The sequence below is a fragment of the Diceros bicornis genome, chromosome 6, assembly GCF_020826845.1.
Source record: "Diceros bicornis minor isolate mBicDic1 chromosome 6, mDicBic1.mat.cur, whole genome shotgun sequence".
NCBI lineage: Eukaryota > Metazoa > Chordata > Mammalia > Perissodactyla > Rhinocerotidae > Diceros > Diceros bicornis.
In genome coordinates, this window is record NC_080745.1 from 65,075,094 (window position 1) to 65,091,415 (window position 16,322).

Genomic DNA, 16,322 nt, shown 5'->3' on the forward strand with positions numbered 1-16,322 from the left:
GTCTCTTGAAGAGGAGATCTTAGTCTTAATGAAGACCAATTTATTAAGTTTTTCTTTTATGGATCTTGCTTCTGCTTTGAATCTAAGAAATCTTTGCTAAACCCAAGGTCACTAAGATTTTCTCCTATTTTTTCTTTTACAAGTTTTATAGTTTTAGTCTTTACAGTAAGGACTATGGTCTATTTCAAGTTAATTTTTATATGTGATATGAGGTTTTTCGTTAGCTATCAGTTTTTTATTTAACAACATTTCTTTGAGATCTTCTCATATCCATGCATAAAGAGCTACTTTATTCATTTTTAGAGCCAAGTTCCTGCTCCGATGCAGCTTATATTCTAGTTGCAGGGAGACAGACAATAAACCAATAAGCAAAACATATTATATGTAAAATGGTGAAATAGCAAGGAAAAGGGTGATACAGGAAGTGTGGGTGGGAAGGACAGTTGTAATTTAAACAGGCTGGTTAGGGTGGGTCTCACTGAGAAGTTGATATTTTAATAAAGACTGAAGGAGGTAAGGGAGCAAGGCACTAGGTAGGGAGAAGAGATGTATCAAAGCTCTGGAGAAGGGAACACTGCTTACAAAAAACTTAAAGCAAGAGAGCACCTGTCATGTTCTAGAGACAGTTAAGGAGCCCTGTGTGGCTGGAGTAAAGTGAGCGAAGGGGATAACAGTGAGCAATGAGGTTAGAGAGCTAAGAGGTGTGTGTGTTGTAGCTTGTTATGAGGACTAGGGCTTTTACTCTGAGATGAGAAGCTACTGGAGAGTTAGGAGGAGTGATGATTTGGCCTACACTTGAAAGGATCACACTGATTACAGTGTTCAGAAAAGACTGTACAGGGCAAGGGTAGAAGCAGAAAGCCCAGGTAGGAGGCTACTGCAATGATTCAGTAAGAAATGATAGTAGTTTGGACCAGAGTAGAAGCAATGAGGTTAGTGAGAAATGGCTGGATTCTGGACACAATTTTAAGGTAGTGCCAAGAGGCTTTGCTCATGGACTGGATGTGGGGTATGGGTACAAGAGAGGGATTAAGATTTTGGGCTGGAGCATCTGGAAGTATGGAGTTTTTTTTACCCCTTAACTAACATAGCATATTATCAAACATTTTAATCTTTGCCAACCTGGTAGTTGAAAAATGGTATCTAATGTAGTTTTTTCCCTACATTTTAATTGTGAAAATCCTTAAACATATTAAAAATTGAAAGAAGAGTACCTATTTCATATTGACTTAAACAATAAAAGATATTATTTATTAGCTCATATAATTGGATGTTCAGAGATAGAATGAAATTCAGGTTTGGTTTGATTCAGTGGCTTAACCATGTCATCAAGAATCTAGGGAGTAGGGTAGAAACAAAGAGAAGGAATTATTCCCTCATGCACTCTCTAAGAAAAGCAAATAAATTTTTTTCCCCTCAGGAAACATGTCTTTTTATCTGAAAGTAGGCTATATGCCCACTCCTGAAAAAATAGCTTTGGCTAAGGGATTGGATTTTGCCCAATACCTTAGGCCTGGCTTGCATGTCCCACTCCTAGAGCCAGGGGTGGGGTCAATCCTCAAATGCACATGGGCTATGCATGGGGAAGGTGCCCATACCCAAATAAAATTGGAATAGATACCAAGAGAAGGGGATCAATATCCTTCTCTCCATGCCTCCATCCCAAGTACTATGGGCATTTTTAAGTTTGCCATACTGCACCCCGCCTCTCCTGCTGGTATCTCTGAGGAGGGGCCCTTCACTTCTCTGAATGACCTGTGGCATTGATTTCCTGCATTTGTCAATTTTTCAATCATCCTACTTGTTAATTCACTTCCTACAGTTGCTGTCATCTTTTTGCACTGCTGTGCCTTCATTCTTCAAAGTACTCAAACACATGGCTGTAGGGTTATTAGTCTTTTACTGAAGCTTTGGTGTCACGGAGAGGATTATAACATAGCACAGAACTCAGAATTGAACCCTAGATGTCAACGCTATTATCTGAAATTTCCCTGACCAGCTTGCCTTGGGTACTGTGGTGATTTTAAAATACGTCTGCAAATTGTTTGATACTTCTCCCTTCAAAAGGTGGAGCCTAACTGCCCTCCCCTTGAATGTGGGCTGGGAGTTAGTGACTCACTTTTAACAAATAGTATGTGGCAGAAGTGAAGATACGTGACTTCTGAGATTAGGTCTTAGAAAGGACAGAGCTTCCACCTGGCACTCTCTCACTCTCTCTCTCAGATCACTCTGGGAGAAGCCAGCTGCCATGTGATGAAGACACTCAAGCATCCCTGGGAAAGTCACGTGTGAAAAGGAACTAAGGCCTCCCACCAACAGCCAGCATCAACTTGCCAGCTCTGCAAGTGTGCCATCTTAGAAGTATATCCTTTAATTTAATTTATTTATTTCTTTTTCCCTAAAGCCCCAGTAGATAGTTGTATGTCATAGTTGCACATCCTTCTAGTTGCTGTATGTGGGACGTGGCCTCAGCATGGCCGGAGAAGCGGTGCGTCGGTGCACTCCCAGGATCCGAACCGGGCCATCAGCAGTGGAGCGCGCGCACTTAACCGCCAAGCCACGGGGCCGGCCCGAAGTATATCCTTTAGTTCCAGTTAAGACTTCAGATGACTATAGCCCTAGCTGATATCTTGATTGCAACCTCATGAGAGACCTGAGCCAAGCTTCTCCCAAATTCCTGACCCATGAAAACCGTGAGAGATAATAACGCTTATTATTGTTTTAGGTTACCAAGTTTTGGGGTAATTTGTCATGCAACTATAGACAAATAATACAGGGACTCTCTCCTAGGATCTTCTCTTCAGTCCGACCTGCTACCACCTTGCACAGGTCCCTCTTCTTTTGTTTCATCTCTGTTTCTTTTTTGCTTACCAGAGCTCCCCAAACCCAGCCTCTGGAGGGAATGCTCAAAATTCCTGTATTTTAGTATGCAGAGTAATTTAAGCCTTCTTGGTCTAAACCTCTCTCATCTAGGCTAAGCCCAAGGATCCCACTTTCCCTGACCAAATACACCCATTAAGGTCCAAAACCTAGATATTCTGTCTTCCTACCAAGCCAACTGGACCAGGTCCACTCAAATAGCTGCCAGCTTTTAAAACAATTGTTCTTGCCATAATAGAAATATACGTGAGCAAAGTGCTACAAGAGCAGAGAAGAAGAAGTTCCTAAGCTGACTGGGGGAGCTCATAGAGGAGGTGACATTTGAGCTGAGTTTTGAAGGATAAGCAGGAGTTCATTTGGCAGGGAAGTGAAAGAAAGTCATTTACGCAGAAGTAACAGCAAGTACAAAGGCTCAGAGGTGAGAAAAGGTGTAATTCTGAGAACTTTAAATATGTCAGGATTGTGGGTGAGAATACCTATTGGGGAGCTTGGAAGATGTTGGGGGCTAGATCATAGCAGGCATTGCAAGCCACATAGACCAGCTAGGAAGCTACAGGTAACAGAATTCCCTGATTCAAGCTACTTAAAAATAAGAACAATAATGAATTTAGTATCTCAAATAATAAGTCCATTGGTAGGGCTGCTCTCATGTTAATTAACTTAGCAGCTAAATGATGTTATTAAGGATTGAGTTACAGAAGGTTAAAGATGGCTATAGCAACTCCAGGTATCATATCCTTAAGATTACTTCTGGAGGTAGAAAAGGGGCCTTCTTTTCTCTCTTATTATGTAAACTTTTTATTGACTTATACTCTTTTTAAGATGGAGAAAATCTTTCCCAGAAACATCTTTCCTCCTGCTCTCATTCCTCCCAACAGCTGACTCCCTTCAGCATCATTGGCTAGAATTGCATCATATGCCCAGGCTCAATATTTGGTGAGGGAATGGGCCACCATGATTGGCTTAGACCAATCACAGTTTACTCCCTGGGGCTGGGGTTGGAGCCTAGCACTCTTTAGCACTGGCCAAGCACAGGAGTATGCTTACTCAAATAAAATGGGGATTCTGTTAACAAGGTGGAAGAGAGATTGTTGACTTTTTGAGTAGGCAGTCAGCAGAATCTGCCACATCATGCCGAGGAATTTGGACTATATCCCACTGGGATGGAGAACCACGGAAGGATTTTAAAACAGGAAGCAGCATATTTCACTATATCAGAATGGAGGGGTCCTCAGGAGGGCCATGGGTCTGGAGGCAGGGCCACCAGTTAGAAGCCTTCATAAGAAGATAATGGAGATAATTTTAGGCACTTGAATTAAGAAATCTAGTGACTAATTGGATGGAATGGGAAGAGGAAGTAGAAGGAAGAAATTCCAGAATGACTTGCAGATTTCTGCTTGGGTGAATCATAGGGTACCTCATCAAAGCTGGGATTAGGAACAGAGGAGGTTTGGGTGGATATGGTGAGAGTGAAGAGACAATGAGTTTGGTCTTGGATAAGGAGGTGCCTAAAAGACACATAAAGAGAGATGAGTAAACTTGAAAGGGAGGGTGAAGACCACATTACTTAAACTCCTTTAGAGGTTAGGGCAGGATGGAATGTTGAATGAAGGAGAACTGATGAGGAGAAATAAAGTGATGCAGACAACTGACACCTAGTGTGGGACTGGTTTGGCTAATTATGCTTAGGGCTGGGTAGCATCAAGGACTTCTTGAGAAAATTGCAAATTTTGTGTAATTGTGGACAAGCCTTTAAAAAGCAGTTAAAAACCTGTTTTGAAATATGGATCTCTGTAATTTGTTTCAACATGTTGAGTTACAGCAAATGAGATGGAGAAATGATCTCAACCCATTTTTTTGGCCTCCTAACTGGAAACCTCAGAACTCAGCCCTGTGAGCTATTAGTCAGATAAGCATTGCAGACTTTTGTAAAGAATCATGCTTTACAAATATGTGAGGGAAAATGGACTTATTGAAGAAAGTATTGTCCAAACCAGACAGACAAAGAAAGTATAACGAGAAGGTGTTGGGATTAAAATCCAGGGTTTTTTTTTGTTTTATAACAGTAGTTGTGAAATGCAAACTAGAAAATGTTTCAATGCACCTTCAAGTTCTAAGTTAATAGAGTTTATAAGCCATATGAATTAAGTGCTATTTAAAACATACATAGGAATTCTATTTCCACTTAAAAACACCCATTTAGTGGAACACTGGAGTTTGAAATATACATAGGCTTAGAACTGACTGATACATAGAACTGCACAGTTGGCAGGCAACTTCAAGAATTAAAAAAAAAAAATTATTCCAAAACATTTGTTGAGTCTACCTTGTTTCAGGCACTGAACTGGACACTGGAATAATAAAACTACCTGATATTTGTATAATTTTGTGGTTAATCCTAACTTTATGCAACTATTCTACTCAATGTGGTTTCTGAGGGCCCAGATGAAATATAACACTTGAAGCAGAGTAGGGATTGGAGGACAGAGAAGAAAACTGAGAACTGAGAATTGAAGGAGAAAGGCAAGTTAGGAAGCCCAAGCAGGTTGGGAGGGTAAAGGAGAGAAAAAACAATAGTCCGGAGAGACTGAATATACAAACTGGACGATGGCCATACCATATATAATTAGAGCTCTGACCCACAACCTCTGCAGCAATCAGCCCAGAACTCTCATGACCAGTCAATGACTGTCAGCTTCCTTATTTTTTGCCCCTGCCCTTCCAACTCAGGACCAACCAGAGAAAGCCAAACATGCTCCTCCAAACCAATCACATAAGACGCCCTGCTTCTAGTTAGCCAGTCTCCAGCTTCCCCATGCTAATACTCTTAAGTCAGAGCACACATGAAACCTTCCTCCCTCCTTTTTTTTTTTTTCATTTTAAGCTTTTCCACTCCCCTGACAGCCTCTGAGTCTCTGCCAGACTCATGTGATGGTGGTTGATGTGTTAAAGCAGGTATAAATAGCCTCTTTTTGTCCTCATTTGGGTGGTCTTCATTTATTTCCACAGTCATTCATTCATTTATTTATCATATATTAGTTGTATATCATGTGCCAGGCAGTGCCCAGCATTGATGTGGAAACAGATAGTCCCTGCCCTCAATGATATTCTATCTGTTGGGACAGACAGACACATAAATATAACTGTAATTCAATGTGATAAGTGAAATAATAGGCATATAGAAAGAGGGCATATATCAAGTAAGGTTTTAGGGGAGGTGACCCTTAAGCCTGGTGGTAAGAAATGAGTACGAGTTGGCCCAGCTAAGAGGGGGGAGAGGATATTCAAGGCAGGTGGAGGAGTGGGGGAGGCCGAATGAGCAAAGCCTAAGTGGGCAGAAACCACAGAGGTGCGTTGCTGGAGCATAAGGGAGGTGAGGAGAGCAGAAGATGCTGCATGGGCAGGTCGTGGACAGCGATGTTATGTGCCATGTTTGTAAAGACTTGGACCTTATCCTGTCCAAGCAGCTTCCTCCTGGAAATGAGAGAAAGGATTGATGTAAGGAAGAAAAACAACATTAACGGAACATTACCTTTTTATGTATCACTGTGCAAGTCCAGGAGGGCAGGGACACAGCCGCTCATAATGTCGGGCCTACAGTAGACATTCAGTGAATGTTGAACGAATGGACATAAGCCCTTCAGTGCAGACGTCATTGTCCTCAATTTATGTTTTTCTCACAGGACGAGACAATGAGGCCGGGGCATCAGTTTGGGAGGCTGCAGGGAAGGTTTGGGAGGCTGCAGGGAAGGTTTGGGTAGGAGAAGCGCCATTCTGGCGGGCAGGGTTGGTGGACACAAAACCTCCAATAAGTTGTGGGCAAGGGATGCACTTCTGCCGCGGACACCCCGAGACCCACCCACCGAGACCGCTCGGTCCTGGAAGCGGCCGCAGAGAAAGCCGCCAGCAGCGAATTCGCGCCGCCGACTGGGCAGCGGGCGCGGCACTCCCAGGGACTACTCAGCACCGCTCACCTGTGCGCCCACAGCGGGCCACCCCAGGCGGAGCCACGGCGCGACGCCCTTCCGGATTGGACGCGCCCGAAATCCCGGGGCGGGGAACAGAGGCCGAACGATCTTGGAGATTGGCCACCGTGGCGGATGGACGTGCGGCCGACGGAGCTGGTTCGCCGGCGGCTCGGTGGAGGGCGGGCCGCTTTCCTTGGTCCCCTGGCAGTCATTGGCTCCCTGCGGTTTCCTTGGGGACGTGGCGCCGCCGGCCATCCAGGCCTTCTTCCGGCTGAGCTAGAGGCCGCGGGGAGCCTCTCTGGACCGAGCGAAGCGGTGGTGCGGGAGCTGGCGGGCCGCCCGACCCGTGAGTGTGAGGTCGGGTGGGCTGCGGTGCCGCGAGGGACGGGGAGGGGAAGCGGGGACCCTTACCTCCGCCACCTGGGGACGGCTGGCTCCTCGAGGACGCCACTGGCCCTCGTGAACCCCCGGCGCCCAGGGAGCCTGGGTAGAGTCCGCTGGGCCCCAGGAATAAGAGCAGACGGATCTGGCGTAGGAGCCCGGTGAGTGGGTGGGCGCCGTGGCCTTCTTGGGGAGATCTAGTCTCGTGGGCACTGCTGGAGGTAAGCCTGAAACCCAACCAATTCTTTCCAGGCTGCAGACTTAGGAGATGCCTAGGACAAGGAGGCCACCTTCTCAGGGCAGAAGGAAAAGGAGGTGACAGGCGTTGAAACCACTGAAGGGAACCCATGGCTAGGTAAGGCTGCACACGTTCTCCTTGGGTGGGGGCTCAATGGGGAGTGGCAGGCAGATTGAGGGGCCCTGGGAGGTTGTTACAAGTGAGGTTTGCCCTAGGGCTGCATATGGACTTTGCAGCCTGGTCAGATGGCTGCAGAGAAGATCCAAGTTGCATTCTTTTGAAGGCAGACACAACAATAATTTCCAGCCCATCACCCCAGGGTGATGGAGTAAGTGCTTGCTCGGCTTTGAAAAGTGCTAGATTGTAACGTTCTTTCAAATTTCCTCTTGCGTGAGGCTAGGTGCCCCTTCAGGGAGGTTAAACAAAGATTTTATTTTTTCAATGAACTTTGAAAACAGACTGAGGTCCTTTTGAAACAACATAGAAAGTGAACTTTTACAATTGAATACACTTAGCCATACATTGTAATACTCTGAAGCTTTCAGAAAAGGTTAATGTGGATCTGTGGATCTACATGTACCAAATGGGACAGTTGTCAAGTATAGTAAGTGAGGAAAGATGCAGAACAGTAAGTACGGTGTAAAACCAAAGGAATGGAGACACACACACGGATATATTGCCACATATGATATATTTATGCTGTGTATACATAGAATATCCTTGGAAAAATACACAGAAATTAGGCAGCAGTGGTTGCCTCTGAGACGGAAATGGTGGGGTTAGGGCAAAAGACTCATTTTCCACTATATAGCCTTTTAAACTGTTTGATTTTTTTTTTTTTTTTTACCATGTGCATATATTACCCATTAACTGTTTTTAAAAATCAGTTGAATAAATTTTCTGACGATCCAGTTTTCTGATAGCATTCTTGGTGGGAATGTTGTACCTGCTCTGATTCTTCAATGTTATGAGGTTGCCCAGGGAGACTGGTGATCTTTTATTAACATGAGATTAATTCTTTGAATTGCATCCCAAAGTGCAGACTGGAAAAAGAGCAGATAAGGCTTTTTGATTTATATAGTAGAAGCACTATGAACCATATAGGTCCCTTTTCTAAAATTTGAGACTTCTGGTGGCATGAATTTTTGCCTTTATTAGGAAGGGCTTTAATATGGTTTAAAAACCATTTTTTAGCACTTAATTTTAGAGACTTTTCTTACTAATGTTTGTCTCATTTCAGGATCAGTTTTTCCTACCTCTGCCCAGCCTCCTGGTACTTCACTGTGCCCACAGTGAGCCCATTTCCCCGTCAGCGGGTGGCATTCCTAGGACTCTTCTTCGTATCCTGTCTCCTTTTACTTATGTTAATCATGGACTTTCGACATTGGGGTGCTTCGTTACCACGAGACAGGCAATACGAAAGGTGAGTCAGCGTTAGATCACTTTGATCAGCTTTGGCATTGAAGTCATAAATATTTTGATAAGCTGTTTAACACACTACTCCCTTTTGGGGAATACTGCACTTTTATTAGTAAAATTGGATGCCACTTATTACGTAAAGAAGATCTTAAGCCCCGTTTTGGCAGTGTTCAGTTTTGATTCAGGAAAGCTGATGCTGCATTTTAACCATGAAAGACATCTTCCTATTTTTTTGTTTTGGTGGGCTGACTTATTGGATGCGTAAGTGTTTAGGATTGTTATGTACTCTTGATGAATTGACCCTTTTATCATTAGTAAATGACTCTGTCCTTGATTGTATTCTCTGCTCTGAAATCTAGTAGTCTGGTGTTAATATAGCTACTTCAGTTTCTTTTGATTAGTGTTAGCATGATAGATGTTTTTCCGTCCTTTTAGTTTTAGCTTGTTTGTGTCTTTATGTTTAAAGTGGGCTTCTTGTAGGCAGCATTTAATTGTCTTGCTTTTTATCTAATCTAAGAATGTCTGCCTTTTATTTGGGGTGTTCAGGCCATTTACATTTAATGTGATTATTGACTATGTTTAGGTTTAAATCTGTCTCGCTGTTTGTTTTCTGCTTATCACATCTGTTGTTTGTTTTCCCTCTTTTTCTCCCTTCTTTTGAATTGAGTACATTTTTTATGATTCCATTTTATTTCCTTTGTTGGCTTATTAGATGTAACTCTGTTTTGATTTTTTTAGTGGTTGCTTTAGGGTTTAGAGTTTATAGTACACATCTTTAACTTACCGTAGTCTACCTTCAAGTAATGTTATACCTCTTCACCCAGAGTGTAAGAACCTACAGCAGTATACTTTCCTTCCTCCCTTTCCCGTTGGCCTTTATGCTGTTGTTATCATACATTTTACTTCTTCATATGTTATAAGCTTCACCATATATTATTATTTTTGGTTAGGACATTCAGTTATCTTTTAAAGGTATTTTAAGAATAAGAAAAAAAGGTTTGTATACTTACCATTTCTGGGCCTCTTCATTCCTTTGTGTAGATTCATATTTCCATGTGGTATCATTTTCCTTTTGCCTAAAGGACTTCCTTTAACGTCTCTAGTAGTGTGAATCTGTGGTTGGTGAGTTGTTTCAACTTTTATATGACTGAAAAAGTTTTTATTTTGCTTTCCTTTTAAAAGAAATTTTCATTGAGTATAGAACTCTGAGTTGATTGGTTTTTTCTTTCTTTTTTTTTTTTTTAACAGTTTGTTTGTTTATTTATTTATTTATTTATTTATTTGAGGAAGATCAGCTCTGAGCTAACATCCATGCCAATCCTCCTCTTTTTGCTGGGGAAGACCGGTTCTTAGCTAACATCTGTTGCCAATCCTCCTCCTTTCCGCCCCCCCCCCCCCCCAAAGCCCCAGTAGATAGTTGTATGTCATAGTTGCACATCCTTCTAGTTGCTGTATGTGGGACGCGGCCTCAGCATGGCCGGAGAAGCGGTGCATCGGTGCACGCCCGGGATCTGAACCCAGGCCACCAGTAGCGGAGCGCGTGCACTTAACCGCTAAGCCATGGGGCCGGCCCTGGTTTTTTCTTTCATTGCTTTATTTTTTTTTAATTAATTTATTTTTTTGAGAGGAAGACCGGCCCTGAGCTAACATCTATTGCAAATCCTCTTTTTGCTGAGGAAGACTGGCCGTGGGCTAACATCCATGCCCATCTTCCTCCACTTTATATGGGACACCACCACAGCATGGCTTGACAAGTGGTTCATCGGTGTGCGCCGGGATCCGAACCGGAGAACCCCGGGCCACCGCAGCGGAGCACACACACTCAACCGCTTGCGCCACTGGGCCAGCCCCTTTCATTGTTTTAAAGACGATGCTCCACTGTCTTCTGGCTTGCATTCTTTCTGAGGAGAAGTCTGCTGTCATTTTTATCTTTGTTCTCTCTGTACCTAATGTGCCTTTTCCTCTGGCTGCTTTTAAGATTTTCTCTTTATCACTGGTTTTAAGAAATTTGATTATGATGTGCCTTCATGTAGTTTTCTTCATGATTCTCATGATTTGTTGATTTTTGGATCTATGGACATATAGTTTTTAATCAAATTTGGAAAAATTTTGACCATTATTTCTTCAAACATTTTTTCTGTCCTCTCCCACTTCTCCTTTGGCATCTCCAATGACATATATCTTGAGCCATGTGAAGTTTTCACACAACTCACTGATGCTCAATTCATTTTTTTTTCACTGTTTTTTACTCTGTGTTTGTCTCTGGATGTTTTATATTGCTGTGCCTTCCAGCTCATTAGTATTTTCTTCTGTAGAGGCTAATCTGTGAATTCTATCCAGTGAGAACTGAATACCTTTTTTCACAGAAAATACATCTGAATTATTTGATATAGTTTTATATGCCTTACCAGTTGTGTAGAAGATCTATATTTCTTTATAACAGTGATTCATTTTGCTATTTTTTTGAGATTATTTTCTGATTAGGCTACAAAATGAAATGACAACATGTTGTGTTAATCATCTTCAACATGATTTTCTCTGTATTGCTTCTCAGATAGTATCAGTTAGGAAGCTTTGGGCTGCAAGTAACAGTCCAACTGACTTACATAATAAGAAAGTTTATTGGCTCACATAGTTAGAAGTCCAGGGGTTGGGGGGCCACAATTTCAACATTAGCTGGCAAGATGGGAGTCTCTGTCTCCATTGTCTACAGTGTCAGCTTACTGAATGGTTGCAGAATAGCAGCCAGTAGCAACCAGGGCTACATGCATCCTCACTCACGTCCTGCAGGAGAGAAACAGATCTTCATGCTCTCTTATAAGAATGAAAAAGATGCTTCCTGGAAGCTCTTTCCTTGAAAGTTTTTTGGTCAGAATTGGGACACATGCCTACTCCCCCTAATGTTTCTGGGTTGTTCTGTCCCCAGATTTTCTTATTTCCAATTCACTTTGGTCATTCTTTCACTTATTCATTTGACAAACATTTACTGAGTGGCCACTGTGTGCTGGGTGGTAATAGGCACCAGGACGTGGACACTTTGGGTACCTTCTTGTGAAAACACAGTGATTTTGTGTTTTCAAGCTTTCTTCCTCTAGCAGCACTACTCATTTGTATTTTTCACTCTTTTCTGAAGAGGAAACACTTGTTTAGATGACTATAGTTGTCAACAGTTGGCCTTAAGAAGCCTTAACTAAATCTATAATTGGAGAACTAAATCTATAATTTGAGTTTTTAAAATGCTTATTGAGATTTTCTTGACACATCTGAGCAGTTTCCTTCTGGAAGACAGCATGGTCTAATTAGGGAATTCTATGTCCCTTAATATGGCTAAGGACTCTTAGGGAGTGAGTGGTCAGCTATATTGCTGGAGAGGTAGATCAGGCTGCATCTGTTAAATCATTGTAGGAGGTTTAGACATTATCTTAAGGGCAGAGGGAAGGTTTTGAAAGGCTCTGAAGAGTGATATGATCAGAATGGCTTTTTAAAGAAAGCTCACTTTAGTGGCATTGCAGAGAATGAATTGGAGGGGAATAAAAATGAAAGCAGGGAGATGAATTGGAATACTCCAACAGAGATGATGGTGGCCTGAACTTGGGTGTCAACAATGACGATGGAGAGAAGTAAATGCATTTGAGGGGTGTGTGGGAGGTAGAGTGATCCCGTAGTTCTTATCTACCACTGTACCCCAAGTGACCAGATCCAATAAATACTTAAGTGGAATTAATTGCAACAAGTTAGCTGCAAAGCTAAGGAACTCACAGACTGTGCCTGTGTGGTGACCTTACCGAAGTCCTGACACCCTGTAATGCTCTGGCTGAGGAGCCAGCAGTCATATGGTCTAGAGCTCCTTGTTCTTTAATGAAGGGTTATGTGCATTTTGCCACAAATTACCATATATCATTAAACTTCACGCATGGCAGCCTCCATGGGTTATTTAGGAAGCAAACTTTTGCTGACAGCTTCCTGCGCGCATGACGCTGTGCTAGGCACTAGGGTTCAAAGATGAATAAAACATGGCCCCTGAACTCATGGAGCCATTAGTTAGAGAGGCAGATGTGAAGGAATAATTATTTCCCAATGAGTTAATAGTTTATGTATAACTGTGTAGAGTCAGGAACAAAGAATCAGGTACTGTACACAGTCAAGAATCAGGAACAAAGTGAAGGGACCGGCCCGGTGATGCAGTGGTTAAGTGTGCGCACTCTGGTTCAGCGGCCCGAGGGTTCACAGGTTCGGATCCCGGGCGTGCACCGATGCACCGCTTGTCAAGCCATGCTGTGGCGGCATCCCATATAAAGTAGAGGAAGAAGGGCATGGATGTTAGCCCAGGGCTAATCTTCCTCAGCAAAAAAGAGGAGGATGGACAACAGATGTTAGCTCAGGGCTGATCTTCCTTCCAAAAAAAAAAACAGGAACAAAGTTAAGAATTAGAAATTAAGGGGCCGGTCCTGTGGCTTAGCGGTTAAGTGCACGCACTCTGCTGCTGGCGGTCCGGGTTCAGATCCCAAGCGCGCACCGATGCACCGCTTTTTCGGCCATGCTGAGGCCGCATCTCACATACAGCAACTAGAAGGATGTGCAACTATGACGTACAACTATCTACTGGGGCTTTGGGGAAAAAATAAATAAATAAAAAATAATTAAAAAAAAAAAGAAAGAAATTAATCAGAAGAGGCCTATGAGTAACCAAATTTGGTATTACTAAGTTCATGTACTAAAAGCTCATGTATGTTACTGATAGGAGAGGCTCTCACGTAGAGCCTGTTTGTTTTTATTTTACACACTTTTTTAATTAGCTTGGTTATCTCTTGTCTCAGAACACAGCTGATAACAGCAAATTAGAATGGTGGTAGTGGAGGAGAGTACAGTAGTCATTAGATGTGGGCACACTGATATCAATAATAATATACTGGTGTCTTGACAGTGAGGCAGGAGAGAGGAAATTTGTTAAAAGTAGACTCAATAATTCAAAACTTCTACAGACCATTTCTATAATGGTAAACAGTTCTGCACATTTTGTTAAAACTGTTTTATTACTTAGTCTAGTAATTTATGTTAATAATGACCTTATATCAGTGATTTTCAACTTTGGTGTATCTGAATCACTTGGGGACCTTTAAAAAAGCAAATAATTGGACCTCTTCTCAAGGTGATTCTAGTATTCATCCTGAGTTGAGAAGTGTTGTGCTGAGGTTCAGTTATATTTATTTGGGGAGGTGTTGTGGTGTGGTGAAAGAGGATTGATTTTAGACCTAATCAGCCCATCAATTGCTAGTTGGGTGATCTTGGACAGGTGTTGTATTCAGGATCCTCATTTCCTCTATGTATAAAGGAGAGGTAAAAACGCCTGGCTTGTAGTCTTGTCATTTGGATTAAAAAAGATAAAAGCATCTAGGGCTTCCTGGTGCATCATGAATGTTAGTCTTATTATTTGAAATAATTTTGATTTTTCTGTTCTCTAATTCCCTTTTCTGTCCTGCAAATATACACTGAAGATAATGGGCAGCATTATCTCTGTTGAAATTTTCCCTCCATTATTTCTTTTGTGTGGCAGCTGCTACTGCTTAAGCACTGGCGAGCACTAGCTGATGATAAAATGATTAAGTAAATAATTAGGAATTGATGGAAATACCTATCACTTTAATTGAACAGCTTATAAAAGATTTTTAAGACAAGTGCTTGTGATTGTGATTTTTGTATTTCATATGTATATTGTGATTTTTATATTTCATACGTATAATATAGCCATATTTTTTCTAACTTAAATTGTTCCTAATTCACATGATGAAATTATATCAGTATTATGTGGTGTTCTAAAAAGTGTGTACTGTACTGCCAGGAACACACTGATGTACAGCTGTCTTCATGGGAGCAAGTTTGGAAAACCTTGTTCAGGAAAATGTGTCCAAAGGAACACCATATTCGTTCTATGGTCTCATTGCTTTAGTTAGAAATGATAATCTCTCTTACATATTGTATCATTGTGTTTTAATATGTATGAAAGTAGTTAATGTTTAAAAAATTGTTTTAATTATTTTTGTATTTGAAAAATATTCAAATTTTTTCAGCCGTTGGTGGAACTTAGCATATCACTTCTGAGGTGATATGACCCAGGACTTTAGAAGCCGGCATGGGGGTTTTTCCTGAGTAGTTTCAGAACTGAAGAGTTGTTGTAATTTTTTTTTTCTTTATTATGAACATGTACCCACATTGCTTCTGGAGGGAGAAAGTAGGTTTGCGTCAGAACTAGAATTTAGGAAAAGGTAAATTTAGAGAGTGATAGGGCATCAGTCAGCGAGGATAGAATCCAGAGCTGGTTTTGTTTTTGTTTTTTTAAAATAGACTTTATTTTTTAGAGCAGTTTTAGGTTCATAGCTAAATTGAGCAGAAAGTACAGAGATTTCCCATATACCTGCTGACCCCCCCAAACAGCTATTTTTTTTAAAATTTTATTTATTTATTTATTTATTTATTTATTTCCCCCAAAGCCCCAGTAGACAGTTGTATGTCATAGTTGCACATCCTTCTAGTTGCTGTATGTGGGACGCGGCCTCAGCATGGCCGGAGAAGCGATGCATCGGTGCGCGCCTGGGATCTGAACCCCGGGCCGCCAGCAGTGGAGCGCGTGCACTCAACTGCTAAGCCACGGGGCCAGCCCCCCAAACAGCTATTTTTAAGGATAATTTTTGTTAGATGTGTGTTTTAATCAACTAGTTGTCTGGCATGTGCCATATATTATAACACTTGCTCCAACAACTTCTTCAGACTTACATATTTTACATTCATTCATTCATTCATCTAGTCATTTATTCAACAGATATTATCGAATATCTACACTGCTGTATCCAATAGGGTAGCCACTACCCACAAGTGGCTACTTAAATTTCAATTAATTAAAATTAAATAGAATAAAAAATTCAGTTCCTCACTTGTACTAGTCACATTTCAAGTGCTCACTGGCCACATGTGGCTAGTGGCTCTCCTATTGGACAGTGCAGATAGGAAATATTTCCATCATATCAGAAAGTTCTGTTGGAAAGTGCTAGTCTCCCATGTTTTAGGCACTGCCCTGGATGCCGGGTAAATTGTTAAAATTTATTAATAATTTTTAGTATAAGGGGCACTTTTAGCATGGATACATCTATATTGTGCAAGACAAATGGTAAATTGTTTGTACTTAAATGTTCTATATAGTCAGTACATTTCTCTCTTAATCTTAATGTTTAATATTGTTCACTTTTTGGTCGCCCCGCTAACGTCTTCATTAGAGCGGAAATTTTTGTCTGGCTGACGTTGTTCTGAAGAATGTCTTTTGTAGCTTTTAAAAGATGGTGCCTTTATGCTCCTTTGCCTTCTGGGAATAACTGAATGAGAGGTTCTGTGTCAGCAGCTGGCTCAGAACTGGCCTTCCTTAGGAGTTTCAATTCTGTTTAGAG

General features: G+C 41.7%; 1 protein-coding gene across 3 annotated transcripts in view; it reads left to right on the forward strand.

The window, feature by feature from the left end:
- Window positions 1–7,134: 7,134 nt before the first annotated feature.
- The window catches only part of ENTPD7 (ectonucleoside triphosphate diphosphohydrolase 7), a 39,439-nt gene continuing 30,251 nt past the window's right edge, over window positions 7,135–16,322 (forward strand). The window contains exons 1-3 of one of the 3 annotated variants that reach the window (XM_058543737.1): window positions 7,135–7,194; window positions 7,482–7,584; window positions 8,708–8,890. In XM_058543737.1, the coding sequence (XP_058399720.1) occupies window positions 7,577–7,584; window positions 8,708–8,890 (191 nt within the window). In that variant the 5' untranslated portion in view covers window positions 7,135–7,194; window positions 7,482–7,576. Of the gene's footprint in view, window positions 7,195–7,241; window positions 7,391–7,481; window positions 7,585–8,707; window positions 8,891–16,322 lie in introns of those variants that run through there. The other 2 variants (XM_058543734.1, XM_058543735.1) reach the window with 2 other exon arrangements.